The sequence below is a fragment of the Perca fluviatilis genome, chromosome 16 (assembly GCF_010015445.1).
Source record: "Perca fluviatilis chromosome 16, GENO_Pfluv_1.0, whole genome shotgun sequence".
Taxonomy (NCBI): Eukaryota; Metazoa; Chordata; class Actinopteri; order Perciformes; family Percidae; genus Perca; species Perca fluviatilis.
Genome location: NC_053127.1, coordinates 19394832 through 19416832, shown reverse-complemented (window position 1 = coordinate 19416832; position 22001 = coordinate 19394832). Strand labels below are relative to the sequence as shown.

Below are 22001 nucleotides of genomic sequence, written 5' to 3'. Positions count from 1 at the left end.
CTCAGAGAGGAAAATGCATGTAAGTGCAACCATGTATGCCTTTACTTTATTGTAGTACTGTGATCATGACACAATTCACTCAAAAGGGGCTGATTACAGGTATTCTCCAATGATGGCCAGTTCAAGATGCGCTTTGGGGTCAGAGGTCGGTCTCCAGGGCAACTGCAGAGACCGACTGGTGTCACTGTGGACATGAACGGGGACATTGTGGTGGCCGACTATGACAATCGATGGGTCAGCATCTTCTCCTCTGATGGGAAGTTTAAGGTGAGATCTCGTAGTTTATTTGTTCAGTTCTGAAGATACAGTATGCCTAACTTAAGGTTCATTCGTTTCCCTATTGAAAAATAATTTCAAAGTTTTTCTTTCCCTCCTAAAATCCTTTTTGTCTTCCTCCCTCACAGAATAAGATCGGTGCAGGCCGGCTCATGGGTCCTAAGGGTGTTGCTGTTGATAAGAATGGACACATCATCACTGTGGACAACAAGGCCTGCTGTGTCTTCATCTTTCAATCCAATGGGAAGTTGGTGACTAAATTTGGAGGCAGGGGGACCTCTGACAGACAGTTTGCAGGTGAGACGGAGGCCTCAATATGTAACAAAAGACCACTTGTCAGTGAGGAAGTGGTGTCTACAAGCTTTTAAAGGAAATCCATCATAATATTTATCATAATTTAGCATATATGACAACACAAAATACCACATGGATACTATCTGTATTATTTTGAAAGAGATAAATACAGTAAATAAAACTAGCGAGGAATAAAACAATAATCAATATACAGTTTTGTTGACACCTTTACTGCCAGTTTGAGCAAAACAATAATGTACCTCTGTGCTCTCATTCTATGTCTGAATATAGACCAATACATACATTCTGTTTCAAAATGGAAGCCTGTACATATACTTGTAGTCAAAGTCCCAGGCGGTGCAGTAGCCCCCTGCTTCCCCTACATACTGCGCCTGTGTGGACCACCCTACTCTTTTTTTCTTCTTTGCTTATGCTTTATCTCTGACTGCCTATTTTCCTTTCTTTCTGTTCTTCCTCCTGTTTTTCAATCCAGAAAAACTTGGCCCAAACTTTAATAAATCTGGCTCAGTTTTCAGTAAGTACTAAGTGTGGCCTTGCCGCAACCTTAATCCCACAGTGCAGTGCCCTCTGTCTAACCCGACTCCCTGATCATGTGTCCGTCCCTCTGAGAACTCAGATTGTTGACAAATGGAAGCTGTGCCTGTACAATATTAACCCAGAAACAAGTACATGCCATTGTAATAATCCCTTACTATTACAATAACGAACATTTTGTCATGTGCATTGTGTTTTTTTGTGTCAATGGATATGAAAAGATTAGTGTGAATGATTTGCACTGCTCTGACTCCACTGCCATTAAACTAACCGGTGTTCCCTGTTTGCTACAAGACATTCAGTGTTGGGGGCTACAGAGCTCATTAGTGGGTAACTCAGCCAATAGGTTTTGCTTCACACACATAGCTAGCCATGATACATTAGCCTTAAGCCTTTCTTTATAATCTAATTTAGAGTTTTGGTACTGTTTTGACATTCTGAAAAATACAGGAAAACTGTTTTAACTCACATTAAAGCATTTAATGCATGAAAAGAATGCCATCAAATCAGAAAAAAATCCGATTAAACTAGGTTTTGTAATTGCAGCTTTAGGCACAACTAGCTGAAATTTGGGTTTAAACGGGCTTCTAACAGTAAAGACAATGGTGCAAACTACTGGGATCGGTTTATATTCCAAGTACAGCAAATTCTACATTAACCTGCCTCTCTCTCTCTCTCCTTGTCCAGGTCCACACTTTGTTGCAGTGAACAACAAGAATGAAATTATTGTGACCGATTTTCACAATCACTCTGTAAAGGTAAAGGTATAGTTAGTCCTTCATAGAGATAATATGTACTGTATCAAAGTACACACTCATATGTAGACAACATGTGTTTTTACTGACTTCCTGCCCCAGGTTTACAGTGCAGATGGAGAGTTCTTGTTCAAATTTGGCTCTCATGGTGAAGGCAATGGCCAATTCAATGCTCCCACTGGTGTGGCTGTGGACGCCAACGGAAACATCATCGTAGCTGACTGGGGTAACAGCAGAATCCAGGTGAGACTATACAGGCTATATTCAGACTGCTATCAACTTCACAACTTTGAGATTTGTGTATATTGCAAAATAGCTGTGTTTTTCAGCAAATGAAAAATTGTCATATTTAAGTTACAAAGAAAAAGTTACATTAGGTCATAAAATGCTATGGGAAAGGATAACTTTTTAAAAATAAAAAGCAAAATAAGATCTTGAGTATTTTGTTAATGCTAACACTGCAGTATGTTGCGACATAAACACTGAAAACTCTTTTGAAAACTTTTGTGTTTTTCTATTTCAGGTGTTTGACAGCACAGGCTCCTTCTTATCTTACATTAACACCTCAGCAGACCCACTGTACGGCCCCCAGGGCCTCGCCCTCACCTCAGATGGACATGTTGCTGTTGCCGACTCTGGGAATCACTGCTTTAAGGTTTACAGATATCTGCAGTAGGCTGAGGGAAGGCATCGCCGACACAACCCCTGCTTAAACGCGTACTGCTTGCGGGCATAGAGCTGCAACGTGCCTGCACACTTTACTTTGGCCCCAGGTTCCACAAATGAATTTCATTTTCATTTTGTTTGTACATACTTCAGAATATATACTATTCAGAGCTAAAGACAAAGACATGTTTTGCATGAAAAACAACCAAAATACCTAAATTAAAGTCTAAAAAAAGAATGTTATAAGGACAAGATAAGCTAGTTATCCCAAAACTTATTGCAAGAAGTGATATTAATTTCCTCTCTGAGAAAACAGAAATTTCAAGAGACTATCCTGGTGAAATAAAGGTTAAAAAAGAAATAAAATGTCACATCCTGTAATTAGATATATCCCTATATGATCTCTCATGGTCATAGTCTTTGTTTTTAACCAAATCCCGTGAGGGGAAAAAATGAACTTGAAAGTAACTAGGTGGAACAAGGGAACAAGGTGTTGCAGCTGTATGTCTCACAAGTGTGACCTCACCAGTAGATGTAGGCTGCCAGAATGAAGTTGGTGATACACTGCAATTTGTTTGGGCAATGCAGATGGACAACACTACCCGCAACCAGGAAAAAAAGCGAGGCACGGAAGTTAAAGTTTACTACCGGTTTCCTGATGTTGCTTTGTGATTGAAATAACAATGCTCAGGCCTTTCCTTGAACACTGTTTGATGTCTGTGTGCTCCAAAAAATGTCCCTGTCGTCACTGCCTTCAATTCCGCATCACTAAACACAACGGAACGCAGACAGGAATGTGTTGTTTAAAAGAAATTGTTTCGTATTCTTATTTTGCACCTTATCACTCTGACAAGATCCTTGCACATATGTGCACAGATATAGATTTTGGTTTTCTTTTAAGTCATAAGATGGGTTGACCTATATGCACGTTTATTTTTTTTTTGGTAGCCAAAGACGAGCAGCAAGAAGCACAACAGTTCATAAAATAACAAGGTCTTTGAACACAACATCTAGTCTTCTTTAAACCAAAACAGACTTCTTACTGTTTATCTGACCCCAATAGTTCTTGCACTTTTGTGTACCTAATGTAGTTGTACATGCGGTATGCATATTTAGGTGTACATATGGATTTGGTGTCCATGTTCTTTCACTATATAGCCTACTTATTACAACACTTAATGAATCAACACTGAAGCATAATTATACTAATACAGTAAGTCATGCCAAGTAGTAGCCAAATGAATAACTTGCAGACATCAATGGAACAAAGTTGTATAAACATTATTTGCTGTACTTTTTTTTCAAAGGACTTCGTTTCTTTTTTCTTTTCTTTTCTACATAATTTGTTCTACAAATTATTTTTCTAATTGGTGCATTTGAACTGTCTCCTCTTTGCCAAACATATTCGTACATAGGCCTTGTAACTTGTAACTGAAAGCTGTTCCCTCTTTCGCCTCTTCCCAGAGCTCCCATCCATTAAACAGTCCTTTTGCCAAAACATATCATTGTAAGTTGTTGTTGAACATTGCACAAAATACAAGTATAAGAGTTATATAGTTTGTAAGAGTAATATATGCCTCTGTGTATAGTTATCATTTAACATAATCCAAAAGTGTACTGTATATTACAATCACATTCTTGTTGTTGCCGACAAGCACCTTTATCATGGGTTTTTCCAGTATTTGTACTCATTTGCTTGGTTGTTCGGTGCTTTGAAGGTTTTCTGTGTGGTTTCTCGAGGAACAACACCACCAGCTAACACCATGTTTTTCACCTCTATTTTATGGATAAACTGTCTCTGATAATTGATCTGTAATCCATTATATCTTTCCAACTGCATTTCCTATTTAATGGAAAACTTAGTTGACTTTCCATCAGATCCATGATTTCGTTTTTTTTATGTCCGTCTATCTCTCACCTGTGACTGTCCCACTTAATGTCCTTGTTAAATAAAGGAAGCACATAGGAAACAGTACATCAACCAACTTGTGTAGCCACTAGCCTACAGTATACTACAGGCCAGTCTTGCAAGAAGTAATCACTACATTTATGTAATCATGGCAAAGGTATGATTGTAAATAAAGAATTACACTATGAACTATGGTGTGAATGCTCCGTTTTGTTAAGGGTTATGATATATTGTTTTTGAAATGAGGTTGATGTTGATATGCTGCTTTTTGGCATAATTTAGAAACCAGCTTATCCACGTTTTTTTCTTGCTGAAAATAAGAGTCTGAATATACAGCTGCCTCATGAAGTAATTAGTCACATCCTGACAGGCCATTTTTGTTAAATGCCCTCACTCTAGTGGCTATTTAAAAAAAAAAAAAAAGTCAAATTATCTTCATCAGTTTCATGCTACAGAAATTGGAAAAATGACAACTTGACTGAATCCGTTACTCCTAAAAACTCAATGAGTGGACATTTCATCTTATATCTTTGGTAGTAATGCAACTGTTAGGCCTTCATCTTCTTTATAAAAACTTGTCTTATTTAAAAAAACTATTTTGCACATTCAACACAAATATTAATTTTAAATATATTGAATATTACAGCAAAAATCAGACATTGGCATCTTCATTGGAAGACTGTCAAAATCATCATCTATCTTTAGAGACTCATCTGTAGCCCAAATGAGTCATAAAAGACTACCGATCAAAATCGTTTGCATAAGGTCAAACAAGCAGCAATTACAAATTATGCTCATGATAATGCTTTGCCATGGATACCAAGTTGTCCCCAAAAGTTTGTAGAGCCAAGCACCCATAACAGTTTTAATCAGTCTAATGAGTGGACAATCATTCATGTTAATGAATTTTTGTATCACATTGTATGGTCAACCACATATCCGCAAAGAGACAGAAAAAAAGTCCCAACTGAGTCATTACCGGTGCAGGATGGGAGAACTCCATTTTCTCACCTCCTCCTTAAATGTTCTGGCAGTATGAAAACTGAATCAGCAACACCAAACTGTCTCAGAAGGTTAAATGAGAAGGTTGGACCAGACTAACAAACTGGGAGCAACAACCCACTTGAGAAGCCTCTTAGTCTAGGTAGCAGTCTGGTCACTTCAAAAAGTTTGTTCCTTTAGTGTGAAAAAAAGTGTAGTTTGGAATGTAAACAAAGGGAGCCCTTAACAGGAACTTCCACGTATCAAAGTTATTCAAGTGTAAACATCAGAACAATTTAATTCAGTAGGTTTTGACTCCACTGTTTTGCAGAGCCATTGTGGGCAAACTATTAGATTTTTAAACCAAATACCAGGTCAGTAACACATTTCAACCCCTAACGAATATATTTGTTTTTTTGTTTTTATAACACCCATATAGACTGGCTGCCTCATGTAACGAAGGTAATGAGGACACTGAGCAATGTGGATAATAAAGGCTTTAAGGAAAATAAAACAATGATGTGTCCCCTTTTATTCTTGTAAAGTCTGAGAAACACTAAGCACATTTATAGCAGGTGAAAGGGCAACTAACGGGGACTGCAGAGATTAGTGGTCACACTCAAGACACAGCCCAGCACTGCTAAGCTGAATACATGAATGAAACTCAGCAATGTAAATGTATTAAATGAGGTACAGCATCTTAGACAAAACATGTATCAGCAAATACTCAAAGTTAAAAAGTACAGTGTTTTGCAGTCATAACACCTTAGACTTGTGAAAATAAACTTTAAAAAAGAAAAAGGAGCAGCTTGAAATTGGCTGGAGGAATGGCCAGTCTCAAATATCACTGCTCGTGCAGTTAAATGTTTCTATGCATGCCGTTCATAAATCATTTGAAAATAAAATAAAAACGTACAACCCTGTAAGACAGCAAATATCCAACTTGTAGGTCCATAACACTGTGGAAAACTGCAGGAGCAAACATAAACAGATAATCATCTCAAATAAAGCAAGGTTTAAAATCATAAGTTTATGAATGTCCAGATGAAAAACAGAAAATCCATTGGACAGAGTTGGATAATGGACCTAAAAATGACAGAACCAATTTGTAGCACCAGGACAAACTCAACAACTAGCAATTAAAAATATAAAAAGGGAGGACTACTTAAAAGGAATATAATTAAGGAAATGCTGAGGGAATATGTAAATGCAAACAAAAAACATGAACACGTAATAAAACTTTCATTCAGCATTCCATATGTTTACATTTCAGTCAAGTCCACCAGGCTCCTGGCTGTTGATGGAATGTCTTTAAAGTAAAACACATCTACCGGTTCACCCGTTAAGCGACAACATATACGGGGACATTAAGCTGTAAAGCTTAATTCTTGTATAATATATATGAAAATGGTTTCTTTGTCTTTTACCTGCTCATTTTTAAGCAAACTGAAAAAAGGTTTGATTTTTTTTTTTTTTTTTTAAATACCTTGAACAAAGCGAAATGGAATGTATTCATACCTTCAGTATCACTGCTCACAAAAAATAGGTGCAAAATGTGACTCAGAGCAATATACAGAGGAATTTGCAATTTCAAAAATGTACGGAATTTAAAACAAAGTATAGATGAAAGGTGATTTTAAAAGGCTAATGATCAAATGTCTGTACTGACGTTAACGTCAACAAAAACATACAACCCGAGCCATTCCTTTCTGAAAGTCTAATCATTGTTCGGGAGCTGAAATCCCAGTACATGGCGGCCAATTTCAGTCAAATAAGTCTGACAACTAACAGCACTAAACAGACTGTTCTTCAGTCTAAAATGAATGAGGGGATCTTAACTGTTAACAACTATCAATGTGATAATGAGGTCATATTCCCTTTAAGTTCTACCCAACAAGGCAACAGCACTGACCCTGCCTGGCAAATAATTTGCCCATATGAGTAAATGTACACTAGTATGGCATATTGGTTGCTATAAGGAGAAGAGCTGCTCTAATCAATGAGAGCATCTGCATCCCAGCAGACACAGTGACAACAAAGCACCTCTCCAAACCCCCCCCAGCCACAGTAGTAAGGGTATAAGCCTACAGTGTGTGTCTAGGTTGAAAGACACCAAATTCACCTGGTAGACACCTGGTAATTCTTTTCAGTGTAATTCTTATTTTCTAACATCAGTAAGACCAACAAGTAACCGCTCAAATGCATACCGTACATGGCTCCAAGGGTCAACATCACTCTGTCACTCGAGACTGATCTGTGAGAGAAAACCTTGCATATCTGAAAACACTGGCATACAGAGTTTACCCTTTAGAACTAGATTTAAAACACTTGTCGCAGCTCTCTCAGTAATAGTGGCATATCTGCAGCCTGCTGCCCGGATCATTCTTTCCTGGGCTGAAGAAAGGATAGACCGGCTCTTCAAAGCATGTGTCAAACATGTACAATCTCTTCATTGTGACCGCGTCATAGAAACTAAGGCGCCCATTGTCATAGTCCAGGTACACACCGACCCGAGGAGAGTTCCAGTAGTCGGCGACAGGGATGCGCCCGTCCTCTCCGTTGGCATACAGCCGGTCCTGCAGAGACAGGCTCCAGTATCCTGCGGAGGGAGTGAGGCTAACGAAGCCCTTCCTATTGCTGCACTCAGTGGTGACTCCCAGGTACCACACACCTTTGTCCTTCACATCCACTTCCCAGTAATGCTGTCCACTGGCATACTGGGCTGTGGCAAGGACACCACAGAACCTGGTGAAGCGGGCTGGCATGTCTGGTTCCTGGTTCCGAACACGGCCCTCCTCCACTTTGGTGTCGAAGTCTGAGATAAGCAGGTTTGGGTGAGCCGTGTCTGGGTCTAAGGTGAGGTTCTGAGGCACTACACAGAAAGAAGGAGCGGCGTTAGTTCACCTTGCTCTTAGATTAGGCTGAAGCTGGCAGTACATTTGGGGAAAAAAGGAGAAAAAAAATTAATCCATTGCTGCAGTGAAAGTAGGCTGACCAGACAACATTAAGTTGCTTCTATTGCAATGATACAGTACAAAGCAAAAAGCTGTATTGGGTCAAAAAGGTGTAGAGCATGCAAAGAATATGGGCAGAAATATGATCTTAAAAACATAAAAAATCCATTGGATGCAACTTTATTGAACTTTTTATTTGTCTCTGCTCACTTACTTTTGCTTATAGCACCATAATCAATAGTATTTTTGGGAGCACAATAAATGAATCCATCTATCCATCATCTATGCACACTTGTCCTTAGCAAGGGGGCGTGGAGCCTATCCCAGCTGAGAGGTGGGGGACACCCTGGACAGGTCGCCAGTTGATCACATGGCTGGCATATATAGACAACAACTCGCGCCAATCTAGAGTTGCCAATTAAACTGCATGTCTTTGGACTGTTAAAGAAATTATGTTCCTTTAAGTATTTTGTTAACCATTTCAACATTTCTCTGAATGCATCGGTTCGAAACTGTCTCACTGTTGTAGGAGCTGTGACCTAGAGATGTAGTCAAATTACCTATGCAGAGGGTTTTTGCTTACTGTGAGAGCTGCAAAGAGGCTTGAGACCATTTATAAAATATGTATGTTAAACTTAGTGAAGTTCTGACAGTTGTCATTGAAGGAGACAGCATGTCTGAATGACTATTGAAGGACAAGCTAACCTTAACTGGAGACATTTCACTGGTTACTGGAAATTGTTAAGAAACCTTGTCATTGGTTTGTAAAAATATTCATTTGGCTGCTCTCCAATAAGCTTGGACTTATTCTTCTTGTGACATGTATATATTCACACTATGTTCCTATGTGTCCTTTGGGAGCTGCGGAGTAAAACTGAATGACACTTTTGCTTTGCAACTCCCTGTAATTAATTACACATTAATTACATAAAACTTTTGAAATATATCACTTTAACCATTCTCTGCGTATCTTTGTATTCTCTGTGTGCCAAAAAATATTCAAAACAGGACTGTGAGAGAAACCCCCAGCATTCAGAGTAAACCCACACAGGCAAGGGAAGAACAGAAACAGGAAACCATAGCTAGCCGGCAGGTATGAACCCAGAATGTCCTGCTGTGATGAGACAGTGTTAACCACTGCGCCACCATGACTCCCAAAAGAAATGTGATTGAAATAAAAACATTTTAATAACTTGTGTATTCTGCCAGTCTTAGACCTTACAATGCAACACTTTGTTCAGTGCATGCTTCTTTGTAGAGTAAAACTCACTGGTATGCAGCACGTGCATCATCTTCTTCCACATGATCAGCTGGAAGGGCCCTGAAAAGTGTGTGAATTCAGTCGGACAATTAACCGTGTCCAGAGATGTGAAAGGCTTGCAATGGATGTATCTGTGGAAGGAAAATGGAATAAAATGTGATTATGCCAAGGTTGATTTATTAAAAGTAAATTCTAATTGCGTTTTTATATTATATCAAATAACTAAGCTACTTACTCATGGAATGTCTCAGCAAGGCTCTGTTTGAAGACCAAAAACACATTTGATTACTATTGAACACTTCATATCACTCTCATAGTTGCAGTGAATTTTGCTTTGTACAGTCAGTTGTGGTTTTAATGTGCAATTCAAACAACACGTTTCATAACATGTTTTTAAAGCTTTGGTTCATTATACGAAGTAACTGTTCTATCTCGGACAGAAAAAAAATCTCTACGAAGAAGTATGGTGATTTGAGGGTTAAATAAATCTCCTCTGTGAATCAGACAGCTGATGTGACTCACCTCAAAGCTAGTTTTCCCACTGATGTGGCTGTGGATATCAGCAATAGCTTTGTCGACAGCTGCCACCTCTGTCTCCACAATCTTCAAGTTCTCATCTATGACGGCCATGGAGGCCACTTCCTCCGCATCCAGGCTCTCAAGCAGGGAGTCTCTCTCATCTAGCAAGAATTGGACCAAGGCACCAACATCCGCCTCAATCTTCTCCTTGAGTGTCTGTTTCTTCGACTGGAGGACAGAGAGGTTCAGAGGATTAGGATGAAAGATTTGAGGATGATGAGTGCCAATGGTGAGTATGTTCAGCGTTAACTGTAAACTTTCTGTGCAGTGTGTATTCTAAAAATAAATAAATTAAAAGACTACTTGAACCAAACATACACATGTAAAAGTCACCAGCAACAAAATATGCTTTAAAAAAAAAAAAAGAAGAAAAAAAAGGGCCATTCCATACCCTCACTTCACTTCTGGTGCGCTCATCAGCAGTTATAACTTTTACACATTGAGACTTCTGCCAGTTGAGCTCCATTAGCCTCAGTTTCAACTCCATCTGTAACAAATGTGTAAATCAAGACACATGCACACAGGAAAACAGCACATAATGAATCCTATCACAAAAAACAACAACAACAAAAAACTTGCAAATATTCTAGATTTAGCGGATAAGACATATGGCAAAGGCCTTTCAATCTCTGAACTCTTGGCCAAATATACAGGAGACGACTTACACACAGAAGAGAATGCATCCTAGCAAATTCATACATTTAGACTTACCTTCATGTCCTTCACAACTTCGGGCACTGGCGCTACCTCATGGTGTCTGAAAAAAAATTAAAAAATAAACTTAACCAGGGGTGTACTATGAAGTAAGATTAGTGGGTTAGCAAGGTATGTTGATCCTAAAGCCAGAGTTATCGAACCCGCACCGCTGCAGGACTCAGCCAACATGGGGCGAACGCTTTTACTGGGTGAGCTAGCGGTCACCCCTCCCAGGATGCATTTTAACATGGGTGCATGCTATAGGAACTCTAACCTTAGAGGTCTTTTACTTGCATTCATGTTGAAAAGGTGCACACAAACACACACCATGCGACCTGTTGCTTAGTGACTAATTCACCCTTAAACATTTCCCCAGCCCTGATGTTTGCTAAAGCCCATGTATTGTACATGTGAATTTCTGCAGTGAAATCAAATGTCCTCTGCTCTGGAAGATATCACCACCGTTTTTATCTTTATCACTTTCTTCACCCAATCACAGACAGCCACAATGGCGCACACAGACACACACCTGATCGTGGATGTTTTTTGATCAAGAATCCACTCCAAGATAAAACATTTAGATCTCAAGAGTATTTTCCCCTCTTCAAAATGAAAGGCAGTAATTGGCAATATTACACTGTGCACCTACTCAGTTTAAGCTACCACCACATCAAACTAACTGAAGATCCAAAGTTTATTTAAATAATCCACATGTACAACTTTTCTATTTTTAAAGCTGGTTCCCCTGTTACCCTTAGAAACAATGTAGCATGTAACAGGCAATAAAAAAAAATTATATATATATATATATATATATATATATATATATATATATATATATATATAGTGCTCACTCCACATAAAACACTACGAGATGTTCCAATGCCATGTTTTCCACACACACACACACACACACACACACACACACACACACACACACACACACACACACACAAACACAACACACACACACAAAAACACACACACACACACACACACACACACACACACACACACACACACACACACACACACACACACACACACACACACACACACACACACTATGGTCTGGCATGGATTAAACACTTTGTAAAACTTAAACAATACATACAGAGAATGAATGCCACAGAACTTTTATTATTATCAAGTTTGACAGTCATTACTAAAAATAAAAACAAATCTATAAATATATAATTCCACAAAACTGTGCAGCCACAATTTTGTAAAATAAGACATTTAAAATGTTACTGGTGGGATTTTCCAGTGTAAAATATTGCTAAATTGATGACACTTTGCTTACACTAGCTTGGACTACTCATTAAACTCTGTTATACTCTCAGCAAGACCAAAACGGAAAGCAATTCTTCACCACTCAAAACTCAGTCATTAATTTCAGTTGGACTTTAACTTCACATGACCATTTGGGTAATATCTACTTGTCATTCATTAAACTGAAAGCTTAATACAACAGGTTAACAGTACAAAACACTAAAAGGCCAAATGGGGGGGGGAGGGGGATATACTGATGAAGATTGGAGGCCGACAGACAGATAAGAGTTGGTACACTGCAAAAAGTGAAGGACATGACATCAAGGGCAGAAGATGATGTTGCAAGGCAAGCTATATTTTGCATAAGCCAAGATACATGACACAGACTATTTTTTGGAAACAAGCTAAGCAAAGTATGTTTATCTTTAAGTAGTTATTCAAAGGGTGGCTGGTAGAATTTTGAATCTGAATGGCATAACTTTGCACATATTGATGTTATGATCATGTTAAAACTATGGCGGCTTTTATTTAAACAGGGACAATGCACAAGTTAACATTTACCTTGTATAAGAACAAGGAGTGATGCATTGTACCGGGTTGTAGCACAAGGGCCATTTTCCGCCAATAGTCCCTTGGCAGGTCAGTAAAAGACTACAATTGCCTGAATCCTTATTTTCTACAACACTCACACTGATGTGCATTAAAGTTTGCAATGCTATTATAAAGTGGAAAAGAGACACGTTCAACCCTCTCAAAATGAGCATCATCAACAGCTACATGTCCTGCTGTTGCTGATTTCTATTGGGAGATATTATGTTTGCAATGAGAAAAAAAGATAAAAAACAAACTAGTGCATTGCTAGTAAACTGATATATCTTTATCATAACAATGATGGCTTATGAAGGGACAAAAAGACTAGACAAAAGATTGAGTTATCTCATTAAGGTTTTAGTGTAGACATTAGCATGATAAAGACAACACAGTGAAAGTATCGCTTTGGTAGAAGTACGGCAGGGGAAAGGGAGAAACCCGACTACTACTGGCTGATATAAATTTTCCTGTATCCCATTTGTCACAACAAATCGGATATCTTGTATTTAAATGGAAACCTTATTGAAAAGCTCAGAAACCTGGCAATGGTTAAGTCACAGTTTTCACCAGATCAATACTTTAATCTGATAAAGAAACTGAGGTTTCAGAAGTGTTACTGTCAAACGCTGGGAATAGCCGCAGTTCATAATGCATGTAAATGTAGCCAAAACATGGCATGTCATGGGTTTCGGCGCTTCTGCATGGGCATTAAGTTTAATATGTATTTGTACGGATTCATTTAACTGGCATCCTCACCTGTGCAATCTCAAGGACTAGGAATTAGTTACAACCAAACTTGTGCTCATTTTTAAGAAAGTGACAGTGATGCATTTGCAAAAGATGAATATATTGTTTCAGAGCAAACAAATAGCTACCTTATTACAATGTGTCTATTAAAAAAAGGAGGTGCAAACACGACCAACCTGTGTGCTCTAGATTCCCTGCAGACCACACAGATGGGCCTTTTATCAGTCTGGCAGTACAATTTCAGCTCCTCTCCATGTTGGTCACACTTTCCATCTACTTTAACGGGTTGAGATGGTGCAGGGCAAGACCCCAGACACTCCAAATCGTTCAGTTTAGCGACCAGGTTCTGCACCAGGTAGTTTTTAGTGAAGCTCCTCTTGTTGAACACCTGAGAGAACAAAGAAAGCAACTGAGAAAGACGCGGATATCTGCTTGTAACCTAGGCCAAAGTCAGTATTATTTCGTTCAGTGTATAACGTTATTCACTTATTCTGCAATAAAAAGCATCATTAATAGCTAAAACACAAAGCTAGGTCGTTATTGTTAGCTAACTTATCTGCTGATAATTTAGCGTTAGCCAGCCATCATAGCAACGGTTTCGGTAAAGTTAGACAGAAATTGGCAGATTCGCAAGATTCGCGGGTTTGCGGTTCAATAAATCATAAACAGTAAACGTGTTACTTACACAATAGGCAGCTCTATCTAACCGTAGGAAGGTAGACAACAAGCTACAACCCGTTTTATCCGGAAGTACCGTCTACATATGTGGATGAATGCAATGCATTCCTGTGAGCGTTCAGCTTTCATCCGGAGCTCTAGGGACCGTCTACAAAGTGCAAAACCGAAAGTGGATACAAAGATAAAAATTCAACCGCTTCACTGTTATTGAGCCTAGCTCTTCCAAAATCACTCTACACATCTAGGGCCTCCCTCTGAACATACTACACTGACTATTTTTTGGAAATATGGCTCAGCCTATTTTTAATGAATTTGTATTGGAAATAATTCAATACCATCAATGCTATTGAGTCTAGATCTTCCAAAATCACTCCACACATCTATGACCTCCCTCTGAACATACTACACCAACTAAGTTTTGAAAATCTTACTCAGCCTATTTATAATGAATTTTTATTGTGAAATATGTCAATACACTCCAATGATATTGAGTCTAGCTCTTCCAGAACCACTCCACACATCTAGGGCCTGTCTCTGAACATACTACACCAACTAAGTTTTGAAAATCTTACTCAGCCTATTTATAATGAATTTTTATTGTGAAATATGTCAATACCATCAATGATATTGAGCCTAGCTCTTCCAAAATCACTCTACACATCTAGGGCCTCCCTCAAAACATACTACACTGACTATTTTTTGGAAATATGGCTCAGCCTATTTTTAATGAATTTGTATTGGAAATAATTCAATACCATCAATGCTATTGAGTCTAGATCTTCCAAAATCACTCCACACATCTATGCCTTCCCTCTGAACATACTACACCAACTAAGTTTTGAAAATCTTACTCAGCCTATTTATAATGAATTTTTATTGTGAAATATGTCAATACCGTCAATGATATTGAGTCTGCTTCTTCCAGAACCACTCCACACATCTAGGGCCTGTCTCTGAACATACTACACCAACTAAGTTTTGAAAATCTTACTCAGCCTATTTATAATGAATTTTTATTGTGAAATATGTCAATACCATCAATGATATTGAGCCTAGCTCTTCCAAAATCACTCTACACATCTAGGGCCTCCCTCTGAACATACTACACTGACTATTTTTTTGGAAATATGGCTCAGCCTATTTTTAATGAATTTGTATTGGAAATAATTCAATACCATCAATGCTATTGAGTCTAGATCTTCCAAAATCACTCCACACATCTATGACCTCCCTCTGAACATACTACACCAACTAAGTTTTGAAAATCTTACTCAGCCTATTTATAATGAATTTTTATTGTGAAATATGTCAATACCGGCCAATGATATTGAGTCTAGCTCTTCCAGAACCACTCCACACATCTAGGGCCTGTCTCTGAACATACTACACCAACTAAGTTTTGAAAATCTTACTCAGCCTATTTATAATGAATTTTTATTGTGAAATATGTCAATACCGTCAATGATATTGAGTCTAGCTCTTCCAGAACCACTCCACACATCTAGGGCCTGTCTCTGAACATACTACACCAACTAAGTTTTGAAAATCTTACTCAGCCTATTTATAATGAATTTTTATTGTGAAATATGTCAATACCATCAATGATATTGAGCCTAGCTCTTCCAAAATCACTCTACACATCTAGGGCCTCCCCTGAACATACTACACTGACTATTTTTTGGAAATATGGCTCAGCCTATTTTTAATGAATTTGTATTGGAAATAATTCAATACCATCAATGCTATTGAGTCTAGATCTTCCAAAATCACCCACACATCTATGACCTCCCTCTGAACATACTACACAACAACTAAGTTTTGAAAATCTTACTCAGCCTATTTATAATGAATTTTTATTGTGAAATATGTCAATACCGTCAATGATATTGAGTCTAGCTCTTCCAGAACCACTCCACACATCTAGGGCCTGTCTCTGAACATACTACACCAACTAAGTTTTGAAAATCTTACTCAGCCTATTTATAATGAATTTTTATTGTGAAATATGTCAATACCATCAATGATATTGAGCCTAGCTCTTCCAAAATCACTCCACACATCTATGGCCTCCCTCTGAACATAATACACCCTCTAAGTTTTGAAAATCTGGCTCAGCCTATTTCTAATATGTTTTTATTGGGGAAACAATTCAAAACCGTCAATGTTGTTGAGTCTAGCTCTTCCAAAATCACTTCCACACATTTATGGCCTCCCTCTGAACATACTACACCGACCACCTTTTTGAGAATCTGACTCAGCCGATTTTTTATGAATTTTTATATGGGATAACCATATCTGTTAAGCTTCACTGTTATTGAGCTTAGTGCTTCAATTTCCTCCACACATCTGGGGGCTCTTTACTAACATAATATTACGCCATCTATATGTTGCTTTATAGCTCTTTGTTTATTTTTAAAGGTTTTTACTTACATCCTTCACTGTTATCTATATCTTAATACTCACATCTGGGGGCTTCTGACATACTACATCATCTTATTAGTTGGTATGCTGCTTTGTCTATTTTAAAGGATTTTTATTGTAGAAAAATGCAATAGCTTCACTGTTATTGAGCCTAGTTAGCTTGCCACTCAACATTTAGGCCTTGCGTCCAACATACTACACCATCTTATGTTGGTATAGCAGGCCCTGTCTATTTGTAAAGGATTTTTATTGGGGATAACATCCATAGCTTGTTACTTGGGTGTATTGTCCTTTTCCACACATTTTCTCACACTGGGGGTTTTTTCTAACATACTACACCATCTTATTTTGGTATAGCTGGCTTTATCTATTTTTAAAGGATTTTTATTGGGGATAACATCCAATAGCTTCACTGTTATGGGGCAGGTGCTTCAAATTTACGTCCACACATCTGGGGTTCTCCAACATACTACACCATCTTATGTTGGTATAGCCGCTTTGTCTATTTTTAAAAGGATTTTTATAGTTGAAAAATGCAATAGCTTCACTGTTATTGGGCCTAGTGCTTCCAAATTTACTCCACACATCTGGGGCTCTTTACTAACATACTACACCATCTTATGTTGGTATAGCAGCCTCAGTCTATTTAAAAGGATTTTATTGTAGAAAAAATGCATTAGCTTCACTAATTATCCACATTCACTTCTGGGGGTACTAACATCTTACTATAGTTGGTATAGCCTGTCTATTTTTAAAGGATTTTATTGTAGAAAAATGCAATAGCTTCGTTACTGCTAGTGCTTCCAAATATTCACATGACGTCGGGGGCTCCTTACCAACATACTACACCATCTTGTTGGTATTAGCTGGCTTTGTCTATTTTAAAGGATTTTTATAGTTGAAAATGCAATAGCTTCACTGTTGTTGGGTGTCAGTGCTATTCATCACACTTGGGGGTTCCTTACTGACATACTACTGCTCTATTGTTGGTATAGCAGGCTGCCTGTCTTTTTAAAGGATTTTTATTGTAGGGTAATGCAATAGCTTGTACTGTTGTTTGGTAGTTCCAAATTTACTCCATTTGGGAGCTCTTCTGAAGTTTCACATACTACATCATCTTATGTTGGTATAGCTCGCTTTGTCTATTTTAAAGGATTTTTATAGTTGAAAAAGCCTAGCTTCACTGTTGTTTGTTTCATTTGCGCCTCACATTTGGGGGCTCCTTACCAACATACTACACCATCTTATGTTGGTATAGCAGGCCCTGTCTATTTTAAAGGATTTTTATTGTAGAAAAATGCAATAGCTTCACTGTTATTGGGCATCATCTTATCACATAACAAAACATATCAATGGATTTTGAGGGGTGGGGTGTTCAATATTCCGGTTGTTAAAATACTACACCTAAAAGGTGTAGTATGTTGGTAAGGAGCCCCCAGATGTGTGGAGTAAATTTGGAAGCACTAGGCCCAATAACAGTGAAGCTATTGCATTTTTCAACTATAAAAATCCTTTAAAAATATACAAAGCCAGCTATACCAACATAATATGGTGTAGTATGTTGGTAAGGAGCCCCCAGATGTGTGGAGTAAATTTGGAAGCACTAGGCCCAATAACAGTGAAGCTATTGCATTTTTCAACTATAAAAATCCTTTAAAAATAGACTGAGGCTGCTATACCAACATAAGATGGTGTAGTATGTTGGTAAGGAGCCCCCAGATGTGTGGAGTAAATTTGGAAGCACTAGGCTCAATAACAGTGAAGCTATTGGATGTTATCCCCAATAAAAATCCTTTAAAAATAGACAAAGCCAGCTATACCAACATAAGATGGTGTAGTATGTTGGTAAGGACCCCCCAGATGTGTGGAGTAAATTTGGAAGCACTTGGCCCAATAACAGTGAAGCTATTGCATTTTTCAACTATAAAAATCCTTTAAAAATAGACAAAGCCAGCTATACCAACATAAGATGGTGTAGTATGTTGGTAAGGAGCCCCCAGATGTGTGGAGTAAATTTGGAAGCACTAGGCTCAATAACAGTGAAGCTATTGGATGTTATCCCCAATAAAAATCCTTTAAAAATAGACAAAGCCAGCTATACCAACATACGATGGTGTACTATGTTGGTAAGGACCCCCCAGATGTGTGGAGTAAATTTGGAAGCTATAGGCCCAATAACAGTGAAGCTATTGCATTTTTCTACAATAAAAATCCTTTAAAAATATACAGAGCCTGCTATACCAACATAATATGGTGTAGTATGTTGGTAAGGAGCCCCCAGATGTGTGGAGTAAATTTGGAAGCACTAGGCCCAATAACAGTGAAGCTATTGCATTTTTCAACTATAAAAATCCTTTAAAAATAGACTGAGGCTGCTATACCAACATAAGATGGTGTAGTATGTTGGTAAGGAGCCCCCAGATGTGTGGAGTAAATTTGGAAGCACTAGGCTCAATAACAGTGAAGCTATTGGATGTTATCCCCAATAAAAATCCTTTAAAAATAGACAAAGCCAGCTATACCAACATAAGATGGTGTAGTATGTTGGTAAGGACCCCCCAGATGTGTGGAGTAAATTTGGAAGCACTAGGCTCAATAACAGTGAAGCTATTGGATGTTATCCCCAATAAAAATCCTTTAAAAATAGACAAAGCCAGCTATACCAACATACGATGGTGTACTATGTTGGTAAGGACCCCCCAGATGTGTGGATTAAATTTGGAAGCTATAGGCCCAATAACAGTTGAAGCTGATTTTTCTACAATAAAAATCCTTTAAAAATATACAGAGCCTGCTATACCAACATAATATGGTGTAGTATGTTGGTAAGGAGCCCCCAGATGTGTGGAGTAAATTTGGAAGCACTAGGCCCAATAACAGTGAAGCTATTGCATTTTTCAACTATAAAAATCCTTTAAAAATAGACTGAGGCTGCTATACCAACATAAGATGGTGTAGTATGTTGGTAAGGAGCCCCCAGATGTGTGGAGTAAATTTGGAAGCACTAGGCTCAATAACAGTGAAGCTATTGGATGTTATCCCCAATAAAAATCCTTTAAAAATAGACAAAGCCAGCTATACCAACATAAGATGGTGTAGTATGTTGGTAAGGACCCCCAGATGTGTGGAGTAAATTTGGAAGCACTAGGCTCAATAACAGTGAAGCTATTGGATGTTATCCCCAATAAAAATCCTTTAAAAATAGACAAAGCCAGCTATACCAACATAAGATGGTGTAGTATGTTGGTAAGGACCCCCAGATGTGTGGAGTAAATTCGGGAAGCATAGGCCCAATAACAGTGAAGCTATTGCATTTTTCAACAATAAAAATCCTTTAAAAATAGACAGGGCCTGCTATACCAACATAAGATGGTGTAGTATGTTGGTAAGGAGCCCCCAGATGTATGGAGTAAATTTGGAAGCACTAGGCTCAATAACAGTGAAGCTATTGGATGTTATCCCCAATAAAAATCCTTTAAAAATAGACAAAGCCAGCTATACCAACATAAGATGGTGTACTATGTTGGTAAGGACCCCCCAGATGTGTGGAGTAAATTTGGAAGCTATAGGCCCAATAACAGTGAAGCTATTGCATTTTTCTACAATAAAAATCCTTTAAAAATAGACAGGGCCTGCTATACCAACATAAGATGGTGTAGTATGTTGGTAAGGACCCCCAGATGTGTGGAGTAAATTTGGAAGCACTAGGCTCAATAACAGTGAAGGTATTGCATTTTTCTACAATAAAAATCCTTTAAAAATAGACAAAGCCAGCTATACCAACATAAGATGGTGTAGTATGTTAGTAAAGAGCCCCCAGATGTGTGGAGTAAATTTGGAAGCACTAGGCCCAATAACAGTGAAGCTATTGGATGTTATCCCCAATAAAAATATTAAAATAAAGCTGGGGCCTGCTTTCCCAACATACGATGGTGTAGTATGTTAGTAAGGAGGCCCTAGATATGTGGAGTGATTTTGGAAGAGCTAGACTCAATAGCATTGACGGTATTGAATTATTTCCAATACAAATTCATTAAAAATAGGCTGAGCGCCATATTTCCAAAAATAGTCAGTGTAGTATGTTCGAGGGAGGCCCTAGATGTGTAGAGTATTTTTGGAAGAGCTAGGCTCAATAACAGTGAAGCTGTTGAATTCTTATCTTTGTATCCACTTTCGGTTTTGCACTTTGTAGACGGTCCCTAGACGCTCGGATGAAAGCTGAACGCTCACAGGGGTGCATTGCATTCATTCACATATGTAGACGGTACTTTCGGATAAAAACCGGGTTGTAGCTTGTTGTCTACCTTCCTACGGTTAGATAGAGCTGCCTATTGTGTAAGTAACACGTTGCGCTTTATGATTTATTGAACCGCAAACCCGCGAATCTTGCGGAATCTGCCAATTTCTGTCTAACTTTACCGAAGTAGCAACGGTAACGTTCGCCCAAAAAATACACTGCGTAGCTAATGTAATTTTTCAAAGACTAACCGTCAACCAGCTACTCTGAATTCGCTTACACGTAGAAGTAATACGGTCACAAGTATACTAAACATATTTCGGGGCACGGTGGTATACATAACGTTAACGTGTATTAACTTACCGTTCGGCATTGAGGGCACTGATATCCGTAGTCTCCGCCATTTTCATCCCAGTGCATGCAGATGCAAAACCGACAGAAATTGTGCCCGCATTTCAGTATAACAGGGTCTTTGAAGAAGTCCAAACAAATTGCACATGTGAGCTCTTTCCTCAGGTCGTCACCAGCTGCTCCAGCAGTAGCCATGTTTACCAGCTGAACAGACAGCAGCACAACACTGCCACTGCAGGAAGTGAAGAAAGAGGAGGGAGGGAAACCGAGGGAAACAAGCGGGCACATTTGTGGTGCGTCATTTCCTTCTTAACCAATCAGATTTCTTCTCTCTCTCAATCGCATGTGAAAAAGTAAAATATCTTGCGAGGGAAGTAAAATAACACTTAAATGAAATTACATTTTTTTCACTTTCCTAATAATCACACCAGTTGATTATTATGATTTGCCTATGAAATGTAATTTGGAAATGTGTGTGCTTATGTGAGATATATACATATAAACAGAACTGTTTTAACTTATAAGGGACAAGTCAAAGTCAGGTCTCAAGTCAATGAGGGCAGGTTGCAAATCAATTGCAAGTTTCTCAGGTCTCTGACTGCTGCCATTAAAATGTAAATACAGTTTTCTACATAGCTGAGACTAAGTGCTTTATAATAAAAATCAAATATTCAAAGTGTTTGTGTGAGCTTGGCTCATACCTGTCTGTGCTTTTATTTGTTCAAGAATTAACATGGCTGCAAAATGAGATGAGATTGAATGTGGCTTTTCCAGTCTC

At 38.3% G+C, this 22001-nt stretch overlaps 2 protein-coding genes across 7 annotated transcripts in view; one reads left to right on the top strand and one right to left on the bottom strand.

Annotated features, from left to right (window-relative positions):
- Nucleotides 1–4644, top strand: part of trim3b (tripartite motif containing 3b) — a 32414-nt gene extending 27770 nt beyond the window's left edge. For 5 of the 6 annotated variants that reach the window (XM_039778550.1, XM_039778548.1, XM_039778551.1 and 2 more), the window contains exons 12-17: nucleotides 100–267; nucleotides 405–573; nucleotides 1064–1105; nucleotides 1813–1883; nucleotides 1983–2123; nucleotides 2404–4644. In XM_039778550.1, the coding sequence (XP_039634484.1) occupies nucleotides 100–267; nucleotides 405–573; nucleotides 1064–1105; nucleotides 1813–1883; nucleotides 1983–2123; nucleotides 2404–2556 (744 nt within the window). In that variant the 3' untranslated portion in view covers nucleotides 2557–4644. The remainder of the gene's footprint in view (nucleotides 1–99; nucleotides 268–404; nucleotides 574–1063; nucleotides 1106–1812; nucleotides 1884–1982; nucleotides 2124–2403) is intronic. The other variant, XM_039778553.1, reaches the window with a different exon arrangement.
- Nucleotides 4645–5920: 1276 nt separating this feature from the next.
- On the bottom strand, nucleotides 5921–21497 carry trim47 (tripartite motif containing 47). The gene is made up of 8 exons (XM_039778546.1): nucleotides 21236–21497; nucleotides 13713–13924; nucleotides 10942–10987; nucleotides 10622–10717; nucleotides 10174–10398; nucleotides 9887–9909; nucleotides 9661–9782; nucleotides 5921–8308 (listed from the first exon to the last, which is right to left on the bottom strand). Exons 1-8 carry the CDS (start codon nucleotides 21416–21418, stop codon nucleotides 7779–7781), a joined length of 1437 nt encoding a protein of 478 aa, XP_039634480.1. The 5' UTR covers nucleotides 21419–21497; the 3' UTR covers nucleotides 5921–7778.
- Nucleotides 21498–22001: the final 504 nt, after the last annotated feature.